Raw genomic sequence first — 25680 nt, forward strand, 5'->3', positions numbered from 1 at the left:
GTTTGATATGACATCCTAAGCTTTCATTATTACTTCCCTTGAAGTCATTATATGCCATATTATGGATCACCTTCCCATAAAACTTGTAGGTTTCAAATTAATCCCATTAGTAAATAATGATTAATGGATAATGTTTCATCTCAATGAAATGTCAGTGTGATTTCAAAAGTGTAGCAAATGATTTATGAAGCCAGATCTCACAATATGTGGTATATATATATATATATATATATATATATATATATATATATATATATATATATATATATATATATAAAATTTATATATCAATCAAAGTTCTATGGAATGTTGACCCATATATTTGGATTATTGCAGGAAAGATAAATCCAACTAAAACTTCAAATCTCTTTGTACTTAGATTGATATTGGTGATGGAGTAAAGCCAAGAGGATTTTACATACAGAGGACTGCAGGTTTGTTTCCTGCTCCTTGGCCACAGGACAGTGCAGATATGGATCGTGTAGAGAAATGTTTCTGCTTCATGGGGACCCTATTTGCAAAGTGTATCCAGGATAACCGACTGATTGACATGCCCCTGTCGACACCCTTCCTTAAGTTGATGTGTCAGGGAGAGGTTGGACATCATATTACCCAAAAGTACAGCCTCTCCAAGGCTTCAAGTAATATGACAGAGTCATACCATAGTAGCGAAGGCAGTGATATTGTTATTGGTGTAGAAGATATAGACAAAGAGCTTATCCTTGATCCACCCAAATCTCGTGGTCCTGCCTCACCACCTTGGTACGCTGGCATTCTTACTGATGAGGACTTTGAAATGGTTGATCCACATAGAGCAAGCTTCCTTAAGCAGCTACGGGAATTAGCTGCCAGAAAACAAAAGATTTTGAAGGACAGGTCTCTTTCAGAGGACAAAAAAAACATATTGTTGCAACAGCTTGCACTGCCTAACCCTGGAATGCCCTCAGCTGGAGTTTTCTTAGAAGATCTTGGGTAAGCTGTGAAGAACCAATTTATTGTTACTTTCCAAAGATGTAAAGCATTAAAAGTTGTTGCTTCCCACAACCAACCCAGCAAGAACTAATAATCCTAGCCCCTGTAGCCATATCTTGAAATGATTTTTAGTAATACTTATTGTGTTCACTTTATTACTTAAAGTATCTGTATTCACTAATGTATCAGTTCTTGGCTCACCTCTAGGAGGGATATTGCACTACAGCTAGCTGTATTGTGTCTACACAGATGAAAGCATTTACAATTTACATAGAGATGACAACTATTCCAGATTTTTCAGATTCATTATGAATTTGTAGCGGAAATTTGGCATTCTTAATTACATTGGCAAAATTCCTGAAAATTAATTTCTGGGGATAACTTTTTTGAACAGGAGTTTTCAATGTGGACACAGGTAATGAGAAAGGTACTTAAGCCCCAGAATGGTGGACTAGTACATATTATGTAGTTTCCTAATAATAAAAAAACTATGTAGATACCAAGAGACCATTCAGTTAGACTGTAAATGGTTTAAAGAATAAAAAACAGGTAGAGAAAGGCAAGATGCAGACAATTCATGTGGGAAACTTATGTGTACGGTTATAGTTTTGGTCGAATGTTAAGGAAGTCAGGGTTCTGTACTCATAGTACTGGTAACAAATACAGTATTTATTCTTATTAGACCTTAATTTTTACTGACTGTTTATATGTATATATAGATTTATAGTAATATGCAGTGTGTTACTGCTAATAAATTTGTCCATTCTAGATGGCAAGCCTAGATTCTGGATTCACAAAATTGACACAAAGGTTCCTGATAAGTATGCTCATAGGTTGACATCTCTGCAAATAAGCTCACTGCATCTCAGTCGTTCTTTCTTCCTGGGTCCTAAGCAACAATTTGGAGTGGGTTTCATTACACCTTTATCCATGGGGAGATAACTGTGTACATGGACATTACTTAAACATTCTTGTTTAAGTTTCTGCAGTTCGCTCTTGTTTTTTTACACACTGCATACATGGAATCAGGAAACATGACACCATTATCTCAGAAGTAGGTCTCTGTGACCCATGTTTCACTTATTTAGGTTACAGTCTGTGTGTTCAGTTTATTTCTCGGGCTCTATTCGTGCTAGATTGTATTAATCTCTGTTATATACCTGCCATATTCTCAGAGAGCATGGGGGGGGGGTGGATTTTAGATGCAGAAAGTGTGTTTTGAGGTCCCTAGGCTACTTGCTACATACATACAATCATACATTCATGAAACATGGTGAGGGGATACATCTTGATTTCAGTAGTAGGTCAGTTCATCACTGACTTGGGTTACATTTTGTGTTTGAGGTTCATTTTTCAGATGCTGTGTGCATAAGAATTGTGTAATTGATGTTAATAAGCAACTCTATTTATACCACAACCATGCAACAAAAGACGCTCATTGTGACCTGTATTGCATCTTTTACAGGTTTTTGGTAAAGTTTTTTTGTTATGCTAATGGCAGCTTGAGATTTGGGCCTGCTGCTTGCATACAATCCTATGATCATGAAACTTTTCACTAGGTTCCAGCTTAAAAAGTACTTCACTCTTATTGCGGAAAGAGGTGTCAGCGACGTGTTGCATGTTTTGTTGAAATATTTAGTTTAAAACTCATTCATTGGGTTCTATTTATATTTAAATCATGAAATTTAGTATTTGGATATATCTTTGTTAGTGGGGTTCTGGGTGGCTGAGTGGTTTGAGGCACATGCCTTCTCAGATTACTCACACTCTGTATGGATCCAGCTGTTAGCAGTAGATTCCTTCATGGGTCGATCTTTCTTCTCTGGGTCTTCCTGCTCTCCATCTCTAAATATACTGGCTTTCATGTCTGACCTATCTTATGCTAAAGATGCAATTAATTCTCTTAAAGTTTTTAGTACTGTTTCCTTACAGACAAAGAAGGTTGCTGTGACCTACATTTTATGCTTTACTAACATGTTAAGCTTGGAGATTCCTCATTACTATATGCATCCTTGCCATCACAAGAGGAACTTTCTAACAAGTGCTTTTTAAAGTGCAGATTCTGTATTTTGATACATTACCCTCAACAGGTTAATTACATATTATACATGTGAAAGAGTATAGGAGTTACCAGAGTGGACTACATGCATTTCATGTGAGGTCTCAGCTGTGACTTGAAACCAGAAAAAATCTGGCTTCTAAATGTGGACATTGATAATTGCTTTTTAAGCATATTTTATGAACTATGATATTTAAAATACATTAATTAATCTCTCATTTTGATCCACTCATTTTAGTACCTCTGCTTTGATATAGGAAAGAATGTTCTTTCTATTGTTAGCTCACCTGGCCATAAGCTTGTGGCATAGTCTTTTCTTCATGAGCAATTGCTCTTTTACACTTCTCCAAAACCACTGGACAGATTTAGGCATGAAGAGCCCCAAATATATACAAGCAATGATGATCCGCTATCAATACAGCTGCCATTACTACGAAGGATAAAACCCCTTCAAATAGCTTATTTTTAGAATCGGATTAAATTTTATAGCATCCTGAAGGAACACCTTTCAGTTTGTGCAAATGGTGTCGATCCACCTTCAAATATAGCTTTCATTACTAAAAATAAGAAACTGCTGTTACAAACAAATAGAATAACCTTTTAACAGCTTTGACCCAACTTAACAAAACACATCCTTTCAAAACTGTTCATATGATGAAAAACATGCCATCAAATATGGCCACTGTTACTACAACAGCAAAACCTTGAAATGGGTTTTCAGAAACCACTAAACTGAATTTGACCAAATACAGGTATGACAGGAGGCATCTTGGCAGAGGTGTTGTTGTTGTAAGGTTTAACGCCATTTTTCAGCACACGATAGGCTATACATGGCGGCCAGTATTAATGGTGGAGGAAGAACCTGGGAAAATCACCGGAAAGAACCACCGACCCACGAGAAGCTACTGGCAAGCTTTCTCACATACCCACATTGGCTGAATCCGAGACTCGAACCCACGCAGACAGAGGTGAGATGGCAGTGATCCGTAACGGAGAGCGCTTTAGACCACTCGGCCACTCAGGGCCCCTTGGCAGAGGTGGCTTTCACATTTGTGTCAGTTATGCTGATTGGTCATCACATTTGGCTGATATCATAACATAAAGGTGTGAGATTTATAATCATTGATTCCATTTGGTTTAAGTTGCTTCATATGTTTAAGTTACTTCATCTATCTAAATGAAAAAGAATTAAAATATTTACTGTGCTTGGTACATATGCAGATAAGACTTGAATCATATGTGGAATGAGTTAGTGAAGACAATCAGTTGCAGAGCAGTTTAGCTGCATAGGCTTGAGCAGAATAATGGATGCTTCGTTTGTATATTCTTTATAGTTTGGTGTATTAAATTTATTTAACCACCCATTAAAGTTGTTAGATGTTTATTCTATTTTTCATATTGTAAAATGGGAAAGACAAAATATTTTTATAATTTTTTCCAGATTAACTTTCCAGTTCAATCCCTCCTCAAAAGTGTATGGCTTTTCAGCTGTTGACCTAAAACCTGATGGGGAAGATGAGGTAGAATTTTTTTCTCACACTTTCTGTTTTAAGAATGCAGAAATGGTTTGTATAGAGGATTTAAAATGAAACTACTTTGTTCAATCTTACTTTCTGAAAGTAAGTGGAACGAATCAGCTACTAAATGAACTCACATTTAAGGCTTTTATGATTTTCTAATAAGCAGGGTGAAATGATTTTTATTTAAAAAAATGCATAATAATTATTTATTTAAATTTGCTAGAATAATAAATTAACCCCATGCATTTGAGATGAAAAATAGAGGGAAGGCTTGAAGAAATATATGAATAAAACTCTTTTAGACCATAATTTTTTAATGATACATTTCTCTTGTGAATTGTTTGAAGATGAAATTGCATGCAGTCAATTTAAGTATGATGATGTTTGCATTGAGTGGATGCGTATTTGACTTGACATATAAGCTATGAAGTATCAGTGAAATTGTTCACAGACTAAACACTATATTTTAACAACAGGAGGTGACTCTGGAGAATGTAGAGGAATATGTGGACCTTGTTACTGACTTTTGTCTCAATACAGGCATCCGCAGGCAGTTAGACTCTTTCAGAGGTAAGGTATCAGAGCTGCGTTTACATTGGTTGTATTATTTAAAAAAAAGTGACCATTCAGTTCCCATAGTAAACCTATGCAAACACCATGATATTAAAAATTCAGTAACTTTAAATTTCTGAGAATGTATGATCAGTATAGATGAAACCTGAATGTCAGCTTCTGTGTAGAGAAAAGGATATGAACCACAGCATTTTCTGGACCTGCATCTGTTTGAAACATGTGCTTTCAGTTCCACACCAGAGAGTTGGGTACTAATTTCAGTAATGAGTGTTCCGAATTCAGGACTGTTAAAGGACTGAAATTGCATAAATAAAACAGTGTCTCTATTTTTTTCAGTTACAACTTGGATAAGCTCTCAAAAGATTCTTTTTCCTAAGAATAACTAACATTATTAACCATTATTAACCAATCCTGGCCAACCAAACCCATATGAACTATATTTTGTGTTTTGTGTTACCCATTTCCACACAGGTTCCCATTTTTCCACACAATTTGTAACAAGTGTCCTTCAGGTCAGCTGTTTTTGTCAAGGGAGGTGACTCTAATTTAAATGATCAGACCTGGTAGTAATCTGCTTTGGATTGTGGTAATATTTCAGCAAAAGTAACAAATATTCTTAAAAGGAAATAACCACATTATTTCTTGAATTAATATTTCAAATGTTAATATAAATTCAATAGTTAAATATAATTAAACGAAAATGTATAAAGAATATACAGGATTTATTGATTGTGGGATATTCATGTGAGACCAGTCGTTTCCAACACCTACAGTTGGTGTAGATGGCTGGAACTTTGTTTATTATCATTTTTTTCATCTTATTTTTTAAGATGGCTTCAATTTGGTATTCCCTATGGAGAAACTCCAATCATTCAATCCCACAGAGTTAGCTACCATCCTGTGTGGAGAGCAGGCACCAAGCTGGACCAGGGAAGACATCATGAACTACACAGAACCCAAGCTAGGATACACCAAGGAAAGGTATTAATGGGAAAAGCTTTATTGTCTTCCTTGGGTTAGCAGATAGTGTGATGTAGGTATCAGTACAAGTGTGGTAATGTTATTGTTTTCAGCACTGATTTAGAATATTTGTTCTATTAAGTCATGCAAGCCATAGGCTGTTCTATGGTATAACCTTGTTTTGCCTGGAACCTTTGACATCATTTTCTGTCATACTGACTGTATGTAGACTTTCAAAAGTCCACATAACATGCTATATACCCAGACAGTGTAAGATCACAATGAGGGGGGAGGGTCATTGCACATGATCCCATAAAAAGCGACACATACATTGCTGAAAATTTTAATCTAATATAAATGAAAATAGCAGGTTTTCTTGAAATAATTTAATACTCTTAGACTTTAAATTGTTCATCACAACACGTACACTAATCCTTTCTTTGATCTGTTCCATGTATCAATAAACAATGGTCAGCGATAAAATCAGTGAGTTGTGTTTACAGAGATAAAGTCATTGGTCTGCTGAAATGGATTTAGTGCCAAGGCAGATTCAATAGCCATGTGTATTTTATCCAAATACAGTAGGTGATATGGACCAATGACAATTATGGCTCCTTAGAAACATGGGTAATTCTGGGTGCTCAACAGCATGTTAGCAGTACAGTTTCTTACCTGCTTGAGTACAATATGGGATAATTGGAGTTCAGTGATGACTGTAAAAAACATTCTGGTAATGGCCAAATGAAGTACACTAGCATTTGATTTAAAAGTTTCAGCAGATGTCACAAATTATTATTTTATATTTTTTTAATTATAATTTTTAGAATTTTGATTTTGGGATCCATATTGCTACTGTGTTATAGTAAAGTGCATTATAATGGGAGAGCTGTGTGTATGTGGGGGTGGGTGCGCACATTTGTATTTGGTGTAAACCGAGGACATTCATGAGATTACACACCAACAACCTGAGGACACACCTATAACCGAGGATGTCCTCGGTTGGAAAAATGGTAAAACCTTGATTCTCCCAACTATAGCCTAGAATGACGTAAATCATCATTTGTAGGAATGTCCCCGTTTACATGCTTGGTACTTGTTTGAAATTTTGGAGTGTATCTTTCTTACAAAGCTGGTGATACACGCCTGAAATCATGTCCTCAATTGCCCAGTGGAAAACTTGTAAAGGGATCTCTGCTATCAAATTACGTGTTGCAAAAATGTATTATCTCCCTTTAGATCCAAGCATTAGATACCAACTACTTAGCTAAACTATAAGAAGATAAACTAGTGCATATAACAGTCCCTGGTATTTGTATTTTATTAATATTTCATGCATGTTAGACAATAGTGTTGTGAAACTCGCAATACATTCATACCGTACACATCCAGTACGGGCAAATAAATGTACGACATGTACGAAAGAGGTACATCAAAATCCTATTGGAAATACACATGAATTCATTGTAGAGTTGCACCGAAATTGCCTAATTAGCAACCCATCTATAAGTTAAAAAGACGTCCTTGATATGCAAAATTTATTTTATGATTATTAAATGAGCTATATTCACCCCTATTTCATCATCTGCCTACTTAGTTTTCAAGCAGGAGATAACAGGTGTGAATCAAGTGAAAAATCCTGTTACAGTGAGATCGAATTATCACTAACCAAATTTGGAAGTTGCATGCACAGAACTAAAGTAAATATACAGAAAGATAAATGTATTATATAGAGGTCAAACATTTATCATCAAGATGACCAGTCCTAAAATGAAACATTTAATTACAGCAATATGTTTTTCATTATCGGGCTCTTAAGACCTGCGACTACACGTGCAAACAATCATAAACTGTTGAATGCATTAAATGTCCTTAAATGCATATACTTGCTTCAGTTGGTGATTTGATGACTTTGCTTAACAAATCATGAATTATACTTGTATCGATAGTTCTGTTGTAAACAAAGTCTTATTAGAACAACACACAAAATGTAAAAACAAGGCGTCAATCTATATTGTTTTCCCAAAAAGATTTTTAACAGTAGCCAAAATGCTCAGGATGTTCTACTGGACCAACTTGTATTTATAACTTAAAAGAACATTTATTTTAAGCTGCATTTGGCTGTAATATTCTTACTCATTTAGTCTTTTTCCAGTATGTTTTATACAGAAGGCAATGTGGGGGAAAAAACTGTTTAAAACTTCAAATCAACGATACAAACCACTTCTACGTGGTACCTTGAATTAGCAAATGTATAAACTAAGTGATTTGGAAGGTAAACCAAGAGAGTTTTGTACCATTAAAGTATATTCTTGTTCATTCATGGCTCCAAAACAATAAAACAGGAAAAACTGTTTGTAAAAAGGTATTAGAAAATTATCCACATCCACTAACTCTATACATACATGTAACCCTCATAGAACTCTGTTCTTCACTTCTGCAGTTACTGAACTTTAAAGCTATTTAGAAGGTTTCAATTCACTTAACATAGATAAGTTGTTTTTGTCATCGATGTTTTTAATCTATCGTTATTCTTTATGTTCAGGTTGAGATAAAACTATACAGATTACAACAAAAATAATGTTGAATGCATCAATGATCATCGATTTATTCAGCCATAGTGACTTGAAAAATACAAAGTCTCTGTGAAAGACACAATATGGATAACACAAAACATTCATTCTTATTTTCAACATTACATCTGCACATGCCTGAGAGAGAGAGAAGATTTGTATGTGTATTATGCAATGAAGATATTACCCTATTTTGTCAAAAAGCAAATAATCATTGCCGATAAGGTGAGTTTCCTGCCATAAATGCTCAAATCCAGCCATATAGTATTTTTACAAGCCAGGGGTATTTGCTTGACTGAGCGGTGTTAAACCCTGGTGCAGTTCTGCCTGAAGTCATAAGTTTATCCCAAATTTCCAAGGACTTCTATATATCATCAGTTGTAAATTAGAAAGCCTGACATGTCCATTCTATAAATTTTTTGCTAATCAGTGCAAGACCACACATCTCAAAACTTGCCAAATATCTATCAACCGCACATCAGCGTGGTTTCTCTTCATCAACTTTCCATACCGTCAGCTGTTCACGCCATAGAAACTATGCAGCTATCCCCTAACACAGGGAACTATTTATACTGCACCACCTTAGGTCTCACTGGATAGTTTCATATTTTGACACCTCTCAAATTATTAAGGTAGAAGGCAGGAACCTAATTATCATAAGTCTAGCATTTATAAATTCACACAGAAGCTAAATCTGTAATGTGGTTTAGATTTACTTTGAGTTAGGCTTGAAAATGGGTTGGCTTGTTTGGTGACTTTCTGTTACAGTTAGACCTTGGAGATCAAATGTGTAACTTGGGCTGCAAATGAACAGCCAACTTGGCACACATATTTATGTATGTTGGCTACAGAGGTAAATATCTAAAAATCGAGATGGTTGAGGGGTGATGAAAAGTATGCTGCTTTGTTATAGTATTAGTGAACTTGATTCGTGCATAAGGCACATAATGATTCTTTTAGCGGCCTTGTCATAGGAAAATATTCAAAATAGCACTTTGCTGTTAAAAATGAATGTAAGAAAGAGGGGTTGGTCACAGTGTTGGTTGAATATAAAAGTCACCATTTGTATAAGAAATTAACATGATTGCTGCAGTCAAAATCTCACATGCTTTCTACAAAAATCGGTTTGTTTTTATTTTCAGTGTAAAATTATCCTCATTTTCCAGCAGTAGGTCATTATCGGATGAAAATTCACCAGATAAACTGTCCAGTGAGACCTTAGGTCAGTCAGTTCATGGTTTCAAAGCACATTTTGCCAGTACAACTGCGTCACATTTGCCACCATGGCAACCTAAATGGTATCTGCAGAGTTCCTGCTTGTTTATTCCTTTGTGTAATTTACTGGTTTTAATAAGGACCATATTACTCCAGAGACACTCATGCGGTTTTGACCTGAATTTACTAAAAGTCAACCATGGCAACATGGAAACTTGCTAATACTTCACTACATGACGTTTGCTCCTACTAACTGGCTAATTATTTTAGGCAAAGGAATATTTCCATTGCACCGAGTTCCAATAATAAAACAAGTAATCACACAAATCTAAGAATTCCTTAAAACGGATCGCTATAGCCAAATGCGCATACTCCAAATTTATTACAAGATGATCTCCAAAGCGGTGGATTAGTCCAAAGCATGTTATGTCGTATTAAAGTCTAATTGCAGGGCAATTGGACAATCAATAAATTGTTCAGTCAGTCAATATCAAGATATATATTCAAATAATAATGCATTTGCCCTAAAGAACAGTTGTAGATGAAACCTTTATGGAGGTTACAATTACTTAATACTAGTCTGTAATTTGGATTTGATTTTAATGTAGCTTTAACAATTTTTCAGTCATATCGCTACGATGTCTGCAGTGTGGCAGTTTATAGTGATATCATGCACTGGGGCATCACGCCGCAGACATGTAGCATGATGTCTCACACAGTCATATTATTCTGACACCAGGCCGACTAGTCCTAACATTAACCTCTTAATTCTGAGCGCCTAGTCAGGCAGCTGTTAGTACCATTTTTATGTCTTTGGTGTGACTCTGCCTTGGTTCAAACCCACATCTGAGGTGGACACTCTAACCACTAGGCCACCTGAGTGGTCATATTGATTGTTAAGACTGGACTAGATATGCAAACATGTCCTTGTTGGTCATAATCTACCCATGTCCACGGTCTCCGTGATTTTGTCAAATAGTGTGTGTCCTTAGTTTGCATGGATTATACAGAATATTTGTGTAAATGTGTACGTCCTCACTTGCATTGCTAAATTTCATATTCCTTGGAATTGATAATACAGTTCCTTGATTGATCACCATTTGCTATTAATTTACTGCCTCAAACTGTATTTCTTTTCTCTCTAACATCAGAACAAATGTCCTCGGTATGCAGTTCCATACACGAGTCCACAATATCCATCAAATACAAGAATGTGTGTGTGTGATTTAGCAGCATATCAGCACAATTCTGGCTAATTAAAAGTTCTAAAAAGATAAAGAGAAAAATAAATGATAAAAAAATAGGAATCAAGTCTTTTAGTATGATAGAAAAATGTTCTGTTTACATTGTTTTGTTTTTATGCCCATGCACAGTTAGTATGTATGTATGTAAAAATTAAAGGATAAATTGCAAAAAATAAATCTAGTTTGAAAAGAGGGGATCAGCACTTCTTTGTCATGATCACTTTTGTCTGAAATTATTATATGTATGCAAATTAGTTGCTTGCTATATCAACTTGAGACTACGAAAATATTTGTGGAGGTGAGCTTGATTTTACTGTGGTTACTTTAATTTCAGTGCCAGTTTTTTGCGCCTTGTTAATGTGCTGGTAGCAATGAGCCCAGATGAGCGTAAAGCATTCCTTCAGTTTACGACCGGATGCTCTTCACTCCCACCAGGAGGCCTTGCAAATCTTCATCCTCGTCTGACTGTTGTCCGAAAAGTTGATGGTGATGATCAGAGCTTTCCATCAGTAAATACATGCTTGCATTATCTTAAATTGCCAGAGTATTCATCGGAGGAAATTCTACATGAAAAACTTCTAGCAGCTACAAAAGAAAAAGGATTCCACTTGAACTAATAGGATTTTTTACTTTCTTGTCTTCAGATAAGCTCCAGAGAGCGATTTAAAAATAGAAATTGTCAGATCCTAATGGCTATGACACATTTTTCTGTTGCATTCAGTTCATCTTATGAATTTACACTATGGAACAAATTATTTTTTGAGACCGTGTTTGGTCCCAGCTTTTGATAGGCCAGCATGTTTGTATGGACATCCGCTGTACATTTCTTAAATGGTAGAACACAAGTTAACAATTCTTCCTTTTACTTGTTATTCACTTTATAGCAGTAAACCAGTTTCCAAAGTAACATGTGCACACCAGTTCTACAGAAAGATAATTGTTGCACATTTTCTTTAATAAGGATGACTTTTCAATTTTCTCATCATGCCTAGAAGTTATGTATGTTGATCATTTCTTGTCACATGTGAAGTTCTCACATGTGAGAAAAATATTAGTATTTACAGGTAATTGAGTGTAGTTTTGGATAAAATGTCTTTTGTTGGATTTAAAGGAACCACAAGGTTATGGGTATTCAGATAATATATATAATCATGATACCACAGATTAATACAGGAAAGTATAAACATGTAGCTAAAGAGTTAGTTTGACCTGTCATGGAGAAATATCTCAGCTCTGAGAATATGTTTTATGTTTTTGGCAACAAATAATCCAGTGGGTGCAGGAGTAAGAGTAATGCTGTTTATAAGTACATTAAAAACCAAACAATGTAAATGACATGTTTTAGACAAAATGTTTGCCTGTTTTTTTAAATCATACTTTGGAAACCTGTGGGGAGGGAAGAGAGAGAAAGAGAGAGAGAGAGTTATTGTGATGTGCAATATTTCTGTTCTGAAAAAAGCAAAGGTTTTCGGTTTGTAAATATATTTGTGAGAATATTTGTTGTTCGAGATTTGCTTCAGAGAATTCATAGTACTAGAAGATGAATACTGAAACTTGGCGATTAATCTAACTGGAACAGTTGTACACATTTTTTTCTGTAATATATGAAGATGTAGCTGTTTTCACTCTATGTTAGACAAATATGATTTTTAGGGATTTTTATGTGCAAGAAATGAGTTTTTAAAAATTAAATTTCTTCTTTTTTTGATTCTGAGAAATAGTTGACTTCATGCAAAAAAATATAAAACTTTCCCAGAATCAGGATAGCTTATACATGGGTGTTGACTACATCATCATAATTTTTTCACTATTTTTCTTTGGGGTAATCGAAACCTTTGGTCTTTTGTTTAATGTCTAGGTCTGGAAGACTTGGAAAGCCACTATTCAACATATATCTATTTTGTGTACAAGTGACATCCTCTGACATCATAGATTATCACAGCATTCCTTTCAACCACTAATCATCAGGGCAAACTTCTATCAAATTTAAATATTCACATTTTTCATTTTAAGTTTATGCTATTTTAAAAACTTACTGTTACTCAGTGCTGTAGGCCTTATAGTACTATAGTGTGCATGATTTATTACTTGATACAAGTTCTTTGCCATTCTTCGATGTTTGACCCTCATTTTGACTAATTGTATTGCAGTATTACCTAGACTAATTTTGATGTTTGACCCTCATTTTGACTTATTGTATTGCAGTATTACCTAGACTAATTTTGGGTAGAAAAACCTTTAGATATTAGTTGGGGTTTTTTCTTCTGTGTTCCAGTACATTATTTCCTTTGCTTGAATTATAACAAACATTTTCCATTTCTAGCCAAAGTTCTCTTTGATCTGATGTTTGTAATGTGTATATTTTACCATAGCCTGAAATTTTAAATCTTTTATATTAAATAAAGAACCCTTCCTTTTAAGATTTTTTTTTCATTAGTACAAGGATGTCACATTGAAACAATTGGTTACATTTATTGCCTTGTATTTAAAGTTTCCTCCCCAGATATTACTCCTTGTATATATTCCAGTGTAAAAGATGGCCATGTATTAAGTATACAAGTTATCAGTGATTTGGTACAAAGATGTCTTTAATATCCATCTAAAAAAATAAGGGTGATGTCTCATAACAGATATATATATATATATATATATATATATATATATATATATATATATATATATATATATATATATATATCTCACAAATACAGTTTTGTTTGGCTGTGTAGAACCCTGATAGACATAAGCTTTCTATCACATTTTCGCTGATTCAAAGTATTATATACTTAACAAGCATTGGGTGTTGTTAAATACCATATCGATTGCATGGATGGATATCTAATTATTTATCTACATCAATACAAATTTGGTCATCTTAATTGAAGCAGTATGATACTCGACAAAACACACCAACATTATGTATGCATTAACACATGATAGAAGGTTGTCTTTGAATTTGAGGCAAGGCAATACACGAGTTTAAAGCAGATGATTACTGCTGAAGCAAATATAGGTTACTGTTATACTGGTCACTTTACATAAGCTGTAAGCCAGACATACCATATCCCATCATGGCATATTAGTGTAGGAACCAAGTCTAGAAAAGGGGACCCCGAGAGGCTGAGTGGTCTAAAGTGCTTTCCGTTATGGATCATTGCCATCTCACCTCTGGCTGCGTGGGTTTGAGTCGCGGATTCGGCCAATGTGGGTACGTAAGAAAGCTGGCCAATAGCTTCTCGTGGGTTTGTGGTTCTTTCCGAGGTTTCCCCGGGTTGTTCCTCCACCATTAATACTGGTCACCATGTATAGCCTATCATATGCTCAAAAATGGCATTAAACCCCACAAGAAGAAGAAGTCTAGAAAAAGGATTATACTGGGTAGTGCTGTGGATTTAATCACATCTTTCTAATGGTCTTAGTTTACAACATGGTAAATATATGTAATTAAATAGTACCAGTGTCTTAACCATGCTGCTGCATTAGGATTCTAAAGGTTGCCATGGGACAACTAGTGCATTCATTTTCACTCACTGTTCAGAATTTGTTTCAGAAATGCAACCATTTTTAGTCACATAGCCATTTCAGTCCTTATTTATTGCAAAATTAATAATTTGGGCAGATTTAAATGTTTTTAAGTAAAATAGCTTCCTACTCAAATGTATCCAAAATCAATTTCCTAGTTACTGAAGTTAACAGGGTAAATGGTAGTATAGTCATGTTGATGAGACTTTAATTAATCCATCTATGGCTTTTAAATGTAGTATAGTCATGTTGATGAGACTTTAATTAATCCATCTGTGGCTTTTAAATAATGCCAGTTTACCACAACATAGTTCAGATTTAAAACAGTTTATCCAGCTGATGGGTTTGTCAGTATGTCCCCTATCACATATACTGAGGGGAGCATAGTTGTTGTTGTTGTTGTTGTGGGGTTTAATGCCATTTTTCAGCATGATAGGCTATACATGGCGGCCAGTATTAATGGTGGAGGAAGAACCCAGGAAAACCCTGGAAAGAACCACCGACCCACGAGAAGCTACTGGCAAGCTTTCTCACATGCCCACATTGGTTGAATCTTAGACTCGAACTGCCGCAGACAGAGGTGAGATGGCAGTGATCCGTAACGAAGAGCGCTTTAGACCACTCGGCCACTCGGGGCCCCGAGGGGAGCATAGAGTGTTACCAGTGTCATTCCATCCTGTCCTGTAATGTCCCATCATATAACGTCCCTTCTGACTGTTTCATTATGCTTGTTGCAAATTTCATTTCCACTTGGTTCCTTTTGAAAGACTTCATGGATTGAGACTGAACCTGGCTTGGCGTAAGTCATTATATCTGTAAGACATAGTCCACACATTTGATTTTCACCATTTTCCAGCAAACCTTATGAAGTTATTGTTTGAATTAATTTGACCAGTTGCTTGGTATGAGTGTTGTATTGACACGTCTATTTTTTTTCTTAGTTCCACAGATTGCATGGTATTAGGGGGAAATAATTTGAACTGCGTTGATTTTATCATTAAATTGCACTCCAGAGTGTGGCATGTGATTTAAGCATTAGCAAAAGTGGAGACTGAGCTTTGTTTCTTATTGTTTGATTAGGAATATAAAACATCTTTAATTTATAGTCTGAGATTTATAATATTTGCCTTTTTCATAATTTTGGTGCTTTATATCTTGTACATTGTATAATTTGTATCAGACACAACTTTGACTTGATGCAAGTAACTGTAATATGAATAAAATGTTTTCTCTCAGTGACCTTTTATTTGTGCTCTTTTTGAACAGTAAATGTTGGAACTTTAAATAGGGGTTATTACTTTTCTCAGCAGTGGTGTACTGAGCTTAAATAGGTAGGCATTAGTTGCAAATTTCAGAACCGTAAGAAATATATTTTGATCATTGAGATCATTGAGTTACTTATCAGCCATTTGGATATTATAGTGCATTATGAAAGTAGAAAAGCTGTTGTTTTAAAACAAAGAAAATACGCTAAAAGCTGTAAGGGTTGAATAAAGTACGCATTGCCTCTCCACCCTTTTCCAAGGACATTATATGGTGCTTGTACAGTATGTATTTCTGTTATCGAAGCACATGGAGTGAATGATGGGTAGAGCTGATAAACAAGAAAAAGAAGACAGAAACAGCAACAAGACAGAGAATACCAAGAAACGCACAGAATTAAATTGAGTGATCAGATGGATCATTGATGTGTTTTAAAATAGAAAACTAAGACATAATGAAACATTAGAGAGATGAAATGCTTCCTCAATGTGGTTGTCAGAAACAGCAGATAAGAATACAAGTTGTAAACCACCTGTTATTATATACTCCAACTGCAGACTGCACAAACCCAAATTTGCCATTGCACAAATCATAGGCAGATCAGGGTTTATGCAGTTTGTTGGGAGTAATCAGTTGAACAAACAAGATACTGTATTCTAATAACTCTGCAACGGCAGAGCAAGGTCTATATATATCGAAGTTAAACACTACTTGTCCTCGAAGTATCAGTTTCAGAGCTCTTAAGAAGAAAATGTGGAATAATTTGTAAACAATGGAAATTTTATTGAAAGTTTGTTTACACTTTGATTTGTCATCATACCTACTCAAAAAATCAAGACTTAACTATTTATGGCTGCAGACATTATTCTGTGAGTTTATGAATACAATTTTTTGCTTACCTTGTTTATAGCTTCAACTATTTTGGAGTGGTTGATCCCAATGCCACTTGTGGCCATCATGGAGATGAGGAACAGAAATGTATGGTGACACACAATGACAAACCTAACTTGTCATCTTAATATGAATCAATTCTTTTTTTTCTGCTTAGTTTTCTTGACAGAAAAAAGGTAAATTGACATGGATAACTTTTTTAAACTCATTAAAAAATATTGTCAACTTTGAAATTAGGTATGCACACAAGTGAAAACATTCTTTAAACATCTCTCATTCTGCCATGGTTTTCCTTGGCAGCTCCAGATGACGGACAATCGAAGACCTCATTCCACCACAAGACACTTACATTGATGCATTACTTTATATGAAACCAGTGACTTAAACATTGAACACAACATTGTGTCCAACTGATTAACTCTATGTAATAACTGCATTTCATGGCATCTGCTGGCTATTCTTATTTTTATAATCAAGAGTGTTCTGTTTCTTCTGAGTCCTGTACTGATATTACCTGATGGCTCAGCCATATTAATACCATCTAACTAGATCTTAAAAGAGTGTATTAACTCTTTTTTTCCCCCTGGACATTCTTAACCCTCATATAGTGAAGATTCCTCAGGCTTTTGCATTTCTCCATATTCCACATTTTTCTTTGCTTTTGTTTCTTTTACTACCTTTCCAGATGTCCTATTGTTTCCTGCACAATGCTTTATAGATTTCCCACCAACTACAGCAATTTGGACTTTGCAATTCCTGGTGATCTTTGATTTGCCCAGTGATATTTTCTTCTTTCTGCTGAAGAAACAAGCACCTCAACCACTCTGACTTGGAGCATGACAAACTACTGCTCTGTCTTCGTTGGGAAGAAAGCATTCATTATTTTTGGAGAGATGGTGTGGTTGGTGTTGGTAACTTTGTCGGAATCAGTCGTTGCTTTGATCATAGAATAATGAAGTTGGTATCAGTGATATGCAGTCTGTTGGGAAGATTTGTTTTATTGACATGATATCTAACATGGCCATCTTCACAGGCATACAATGATCCATATCAAATTTAATATTTCAAAGTTCTTGTACTCAAGTGGGGCATTAAAAGAAAAATGAAATGTGTCAATGTGAAAGCAAAATATTTATTGAAAAATTATACAAAACAGTAATATCACCATGGAATGTTGAAAGTGGCAAAAAAACAAAAAATACGATAAATAAGAGAACAAGTTATATTTGATTATATAACATGGAAGAGATTGTCAAAGTGGAGATCACAGACATGGTTTATTCTAAAACATCATTTAGGAGGAAATTTTTTCCATTTCATTTAAAGGGAAATTTTCTATTAAGTATTCAAGAGAGTTTATTGAAAAATAAAGGTAGAATTTTGAAATTATATTGTGCAATGTTTATGTTACAAGTTGATCGTATGGCATGATTTTCAAACACGTAGAATATACCCAGTACAGAATGTTGAAATCATCAGAAAGTACCTCATAATATCAGGTTTCCTGATTCATCAAATAATATACAAGTTATAAAAGAACAGATGTACAAAATACATACAAATTCCATCATAAAAATCTTTTTTTCCCTGGCATTCACAATGAATTCAGCACCACTTTTATTCATCTTATGACTAACAAGCATGAAACAAAATGCTGTATGTACTTGCTTATAAGTCGAGTCCATCTGCAAACTGCACAGTTCCAGATCTGCCGTTGCATGTAGGTTAAATCAATTTTATTGATATTATATTCTGATAACATATTTAAACTTGATTTGTCCAATACACAAACAAACAAAATGAATTATTAAATCAACATGATTACTCTAAGAACAATTTGAGGATTTTAAAAAATCAAAGATGTCACTGCGATATAACAAATCTTGTCATCTAAATATTCATGGTCAGTTGCATATTCAAGTTGCCTGATGTTGAAATGGATGGACTAAAATTAACAAACCATAGATTTTCATAATTTAATAATATCTGAAGATCACTGTTTAATATACTCTGTATGAAATGCAACTTAAGTGGGATAAGACTGGTTAATATTATTGGTTAGTATTATTCACTGAACAAATGGAACTCTTCATGCTGTCACAATGATGAGGTAAATTCTGACCTTAACTTGTACCAGTATCCTACACAAAGTTATTTTCAGCAATGTATATCTGACGACAATCTTGATATATTCTGTCACTAAGAATGACTGGTCTGAATACCATCGCATTCTTGTACAGCTGTATACTATATTTGTCTTGTGTACTGTACTGTGAGCAGCGTGTGTGTGTGTGATTTGGATTTTTAACGTAGCTTTAACAATTTTTCAATCATATCGCTACGGTGTCTGCAGTGTGACAGTTTATAGTGATGTCTAGCACTGAGGCATCATGCCGCAGACATGTAGCATGATGTTCCACCCAGTCACATTATCCTGACACCAGGCCGACCAGTCCAAACACTAACCTCTTAATGCTGAGCGCCAAGCGAGGTAGCTGTTAGTACCATTTTTGTAAGTCTTTGGTATGACTCGGCTGGGGATCGAACCCACGACCTCCTGCATCCAAGGCGGATGCTCAAACCACTAGGCTACCAGAGCGGTACTATGAGGAGAACAGATCCTGATCTACTGCCACACAGATAAAGGTTGATACTAACTGCTTGTAATCAAATGAATTAGGGACAACAAACAGCCAGGACCATGACCTACTTGCATACCTCACATAACACTGACGTTTGGAAAACTAGTCCTCTCAGACTTTCTAAACTTTAAATGGAAATAATTATCCACATCCCATTTGAGTTTCCGCATTGAATCTCACGTATTAATCCCATAGCACAATTGAAATACATCATTCTCCCCACCAAATTTGAGCTTAAGCACTGAATCTGACCCAGATTAACCTGTTAGCAGAGTTGAAACACATTATTCTCCTCACTCCATTTGAGTTTCAGCACTGAATCTCACCTTTATGCATTCCTTAGCACAAAAACGATTTGAGGAGTAGACAAGACAAGATTTTCAAGACAACTCCCAGGACAGCCATATTAGATTTCAGACTGGCACCATTTTCATTTTGGACCAAACAGACATCATAGAAGACTTCTGGTGAAAACCCCCATGCCAATATGACTTTCTGTTTAGGATGAGTAGAGATAAAAAGATTTTAAAAGTGGCTGCCATGGTGTTTATATTGAATATTAGTTTGGCACCCTGTCTGCATGGGTTCGAGTCTAGGATTCGGTCAATGTGGGTATGTGAGAAAGCTTGCCAGTAGCTTCTCGTGGGTCAGTGGTTCTTCCCGGGGTTTTCCCGGGTTCTTCCTCCACCATTAATACTGGCTGCCATGCATAGCCTATCATGTGCTGAAAAATAACATTAAACCCCACAATAACAACAACAACAAAAGTTTGGCACCATTCTATCTATGACGAAAACATACAAAGTCTTCAGATGGCTGCCATGGTAAGCATATTGGATGTCAGATTGGCAGCATTTTCACTTAGAACTAACTAGACATCATAACAAGTATTTCAGCAAAAATCCCAAGCTGATATAACCATCAATTCAGAAGGGTTTCAAAATAAGATTTTCAAGATTACCACGGTGGTTGCTATATGGGCTGTCCAACTGAGACTATTGTCATTTTAAGAAAAACTAGATATCTTAAGATGTCTTCTGTTGAAACCCCATGGCAATATAACTTTCCCTTCATGATGAGTAGTGATGAGGTTTTCAAGATGGCTGCCATGGCAACTATAGTGAATATAAAAAATCAGCATCAATTTCCTTCTGACCAAATAAACATCATAAGTTTTTTTTAAGGGAAATCCTTAAGTAGATATGACTATTTAAATCGGTATTTACCATGTCAACATAAACAGCTTTAATGACTGCACATTAAAACAACATTTCAAATGTTTTACAGGCTGATTTGTGGAAATTTAAGTCATTTCTTATGCCCACCTTTGTCACAATACAAACCCTAAAGAATTTTTATAAATAAAGCACCATATAGTTCACAATAAAATGATATTTTTATACACTGTACATGTAAGTTTAAAAAGTCTTAGAAAATATATTAAAAAACTGATGACTCAATCAGATTAAGCTGCCTCCCCTTCTCTTGTGCTACAGGGTTTTATATTTTTCTTTCCCTAAACTTTCTGCTTCATCTACCAAGTCTAACTGTGATTTACATTTCTGTCGCTTCAGATGATTCTTTTTCTTTCTTGGCTTTTTCTTTGCCAAAGTATCCCTAGTTTTGTCTTGCCCTTTAATACAATCATTTGCTCTGTCTAATGATAACTGGGTCATTCCTGAATTAATTTCAGCAGTCGTTAGACAGCCCTTGGAAGGAGGAATATTACTATATGTGTGGTGACTTGCAGGACTATTTTCATTTTTGTTAATTGATGAACTGGTAAGATGATTAGACCCAGGTCGATTTTGATTACAATTTGAGTCAGTATATGCCCCATCATGCGCTGTATATGCATGGGAGTCAATATTGTCCTCAGACCGGAAGGACTGATTCTTATAGCATTCCCCTTTGACTGCCTTAGAGTGCAGGAAATTCACCTCTTCATAGTTTTGGTATGTTACCTGTACTTCACTTGTGATTCTGCAAGTAAAGATGAAAAATTAAATGTTTTGTTCATAATTTTACATGAAACAACATAATCAGAGAAAAATTTATGTGACAGTACCTTTAAGATTCATTTTATTGAACTAAGACCTTCAAAGGATTGTCTGAACTACGCATCACTAATTTCAACTAATTATTTACTTTCTTGGGGAAAAGTGATTCCTTTGCTTGAATTTTGTGTTCACAATCTAGCTTTTCCCTAAAAAATATAAAATGGGTGCTAAAGCAGCAGCTAAGCAAACAATCCCCTCCCCAATAAACAAAGAAACTGTACTCCCTCTTTACATCACTGTCTTTTAATTGAGTATTTAATAAACATGTAATAATAACCTGACTACCACTGAATTTAATGTGGTCACTGACCAAAATCACCTTATAATATGAACTGTCTTATAATGAACAACCTTATCATGAGTTGTACTGACCTTATAATATGAACTGTCTTATAATGAACAACCTTATCATGAGTGTTGTACTGACCTTAAAAAATTAACTGTTTTATAATGAAAAACCTTAACATGAGTGTTGTTCTGACTTTATATTAACTGTCTTATAATGAACAACCTTATCATGAGTGTTGTACTGACCTTAAAAAATTAACTGTTTTATAATGAACAACCTTAACATGAGTGTTGTACTGACTTTATATTAACTGTCTTATAATGAACAACCTTATCATGAGTGTTGTACTGACCTTATATGAACTGTCTTATAATGAACAACCTTATCATGAGTGTTGTACTGACCTTAAAAAATTAACTGTTTTATAATGAACAACCTTATCATGAGTGTTGTACTGACCTTATAATATGAACTGTCTTATAATGAACAACCTTATGAGTGTTATACCGACCTTATAATATGAAGTTTTATAATGAACAACCTTATCATGAGTGTTGTACTGACCTTATAATATGAACTATCTTATAATGAACAACCTTATCATGCGTTGTACTGACCTTATATGAACTGTCTTATAATGAACAACCTTATCATGAGTGTTGTACTGACCTTATAATATGAACTGTCTTATAATGAACAACCTTATCATGAGTGTTGTACTGACCTTATAATATGAACTGTCTTATAATGAACAACCTTATCATGAGTGTTATACCGACCTTATAACATGAAGTTTTATAATGAACAACCTTATCATGAGTGTTGTACTGACCTTATAATATGAACTATCTTATAATGAACAACCTTATCATGCGTTGTACTGACCTTATATGAACTGTCTTATAATGAACAAACTTATCATGAGTGTTGTACTGACCTTATAACATGAACAGTCTTATAATGAACAACCTTATCATGAGTGTTGTACTGACCTTATAATATGAACTATCTTATAATGAACAACCATATCATGCGTTGTACTGACCTTATATGAACTGTCTTATAATGAACAAACTTATCATGAGTGTTGTACTGACCTTATAACATGAACAGTCTTATAATGAACAACCTTATCATGAGTGTTGTACTGACCTTATAATATGAACTATCTTATAATGAACAACCATATCATGCGTTGTACTGACCTTATATGAACTGTCTTATAATGAACAAACTTATCATGAGTGTTGTACTGACCTTATAACATGAACAGTCTTATAATGAACAACCTTATCATGAGTGTTGTACTGATAGTAGAAGAAACCTGTAATGTGAAGTTTGAATGTATTACCAGCTGAAATATAGCAATTAAGGTCCAAGTCATTCAGACAGAACATAATACAGATAATGGCAATTCTGTTGTCATTTGAAAAGTGATACATATGCCTTGCTATGCAGACTCGAAAACAAAATGTGTCTAAGCAAGAATTCAATACAGTGTAGCCATCAGAATACAGCTGTCCCTCTTATGATATGGGTATGTATGGATCCCATTAAAATGGTCAAAGTTTCATGTGGGTATGTCATGGATCTCATTCAAATCGTCAAGTTTTATGTGGGTATGTATGGATCCCATTAAAATGGTCAAAGTTTCATGCTGATACATCATGGATTCCATTAAAAGGGACACAATTTAATGTGGTACTTCATGGATCCCATTAAAATGGCCAAAGTTTCATGTAGATACATCATGGATTCTATTAAAATCTTCCAGTTTCATGTAGATACGTCATGGATTCCATTAAAATCATCAAGTTTCATGTAGATACTTCATGGATGCCATTAAAATGGCCAAAGTTTCTTGTAGACACATCATGATTCCATTAAAATGGTCAAAGTTTGTTTTCAGTGCTATTTAATTTAGTTCTTGGCTCATATGAACAAGTTGTAAAATGATTTCACATCATTAAATGCTCTAATTTTGTGTTTGCATGCAATATTTGGACACAGCCTTGCTTGAACTTCCCTCACTATAAGGCTCCATCACTGAAAATGCAGATCACATTATACCTCCCATGGACATAAATAAATGGAAGAGGCACCACTTGGGACTCTTTATTTCACACTTCCCAAATTCACAATATCCAATGTAATTCTGTGTACACTGTTCCAAATTTTTCTTAAAATAATTTGAAGAGAAAATGTGATAAAGAAAGTATTATTTCAATTAAGCTGTATATTTATCCCATGTTTTCCATTTCTTATTTGTGTACTGCAGATGTTATCTCCATCTCTGGCAAGGAAATGCCTCCCCAAAGAATTTATTTTACTATTCAGTATATAGCTGAAGAGCAATACAGTTATGCAATGCAACTGGTTCCATCATTAGGTGGGGATCCCTTTTCCAAGAGCACTTTGGTGTTAAACCACAGTGCTCTCCAGGGTTGCATAGACTGAGTTGATTAGAACTGATTAGCTTTCCCATCTCTCCTCTGTTCCATTCAATTTAATGTGAGGCTTCCTTGGCTTGTTTGCCAACCTTGATAACTAATTTCCTGCAGCTAGGTCCTGTAATCCTGATGACTCCAAAACAGACTAAAAGGTCCATGCTGCAAAGTCACAGAATCCTATTTCCACCAGTAAGTTCTGGGCCTTCCATGCATTCTGCTGACACTCATGGAGGAGTGGCAGATACTTGGCCAATTTCCTCCCAAGGGCCTCCTCCATTCTAACTTCTCATGGCAATATCAGTTCCAACAAAATCACCTGTCTGGTACCTCCTGACCACACTACATTTATCAGGTCTGAAGTTGGTATCACAGGCATGCCTTGGAAATGTTAACTGTCCTTTTATATCTGCCTGCATTTCCCAGTCTTGTGCTTTGTCAAGATGCCTCTTGCTTCAGTCTTTTGCCACTGTGTAAGTTGTGACCACTTTTCACTTGATGTTTCTTCTGGCTATAGCCTTAATGGCAGCAATCTCTGCAAGCACTTGGTTGTGGTGCTGGTAACTACTATCTGTCAGAGTTACATTGCAGGATGACAGCATGTGCTATACACTTGCAAGTCTCCCACAATGTTTACAGTTTGGGTCCTAGTTAGTCCCTATGTCTTGTGGGGACTCTAGGGAGATCATCATAAACTAAGTGTACAAGGAAGCTGATTTTCTGGGCATCAACTCTCCAGATGTACTCTAAGACAGTTTCCTTGACCTCAGCTTCTCAGCACAGTCAATCCCTGCTTCTGCATGCCAACAGCTTTAACTGTGCTGTCTTCCTCTTCTGCAAGATGTACTTCTTTCTGAACCACAGCAAGCTTTTCTTTTGTGCTTGATTCTCGCTACACATGTCGTTTAAGACTTCCCAGTCTGAACCTTCCTGCCTTTGCTGCCACATTTTCTTCCTGTCCATACCTCCACTACTGTTTCTCTCACCTTCTCAAGCACTGTTTTTCAACATGATCACTTGACTGACCTTTTTCACCTTAAACTCCTGTCACTGATGATAGTGTTAACTGAAGCTTGCTGCTGGTATTGTACAAGCTGATACTACTTAAGACCCCTCCCCCCCCATGCGTACATACTAAATGGATGATCCCTAATGAGTTTTTACTATGCATTATTATCAAAATACCTACATGGAAGAGGCCTCAGGTGGCTCAGTGGTATCAGGCACTCACCTTTACAGATCACTGCACCTCACCTCTATTCCATGTGGGTTTGAGTCCTATCTCATCCAAAATGGGTATGTCGGATAGCTTGCCAGTAGCCCTGTGGGATGGTGGTTCTTCCTAGGTTCTTCCTCCACCAAAGGTACTGGCAGCCATGCACTGTACCATGTCTTGAAAATGGCATTAAACCCACAAAACCAAGCAAACTTATCATAGGTAACAGAGGGAAAC

The 25680-nt window shown here is 35.4% G+C and overlaps 2 protein-coding genes across 10 annotated transcripts in view; one reads left to right on the plus strand and one right to left on the minus strand.

Annotated features, from left to right (window-relative positions):
- The window catches only part of LOC149804628 (E3 ubiquitin-protein ligase HECTD1-like), a 212023-nt gene extending 196149 nt beyond the window's left edge, over positions 1-15874 (plus strand). For all 5 annotated transcript variants that reach the window (XM_089942605.1, XM_089942598.1, XM_089942612.1 and 2 more), the window contains 5 exons: positions 380-972; positions 4473-4551; positions 5028-5121; positions 5955-6105; positions 11448-15874. In XM_089942605.1, coding sequence (XP_089798731.1) covers positions 380-972; positions 4473-4551; positions 5028-5121; positions 5955-6105; positions 11448-11730 — 1200 coding nt within the window. In that variant the 3' untranslated portion in view covers positions 11731-15874. The remainder of the gene's footprint in view (positions 1-379; positions 973-4472; positions 4552-5027; positions 5122-5954; positions 6106-11447) is intronic.
- A 2033-nt stretch (positions 15875-17907) lies between these two features.
- The window catches only part of LOC149804629 (uncharacterized), a 52712-nt gene continuing 44939 nt past the window's right edge, over positions 17908-25680 (minus strand). For all 5 annotated transcript variants that reach the window (XM_089942629.1, XM_089942661.1, XM_089942646.1 and 2 more), the window contains exon 6: positions 17908-21414. In XM_089942629.1, the coding sequence (XP_089798755.1) occupies positions 20922-21414 (493 nt within the window). In that variant the 3' untranslated portion in view covers positions 17908-20921. The remainder of the gene's footprint in view (positions 21415-25680) is intronic.

The sequence above is a fragment of the Sinohyriopsis cumingii genome, chromosome 2, assembly GCF_028554795.1.
Source record: "Sinohyriopsis cumingii isolate HCF-2022 chromosome 2, ASM2855479v2, whole genome shotgun sequence".
NCBI classification, from domain to species: Eukaryota; Metazoa; Mollusca; class Bivalvia; order Unionida; family Unionidae; genus Sinohyriopsis; species Sinohyriopsis cumingii.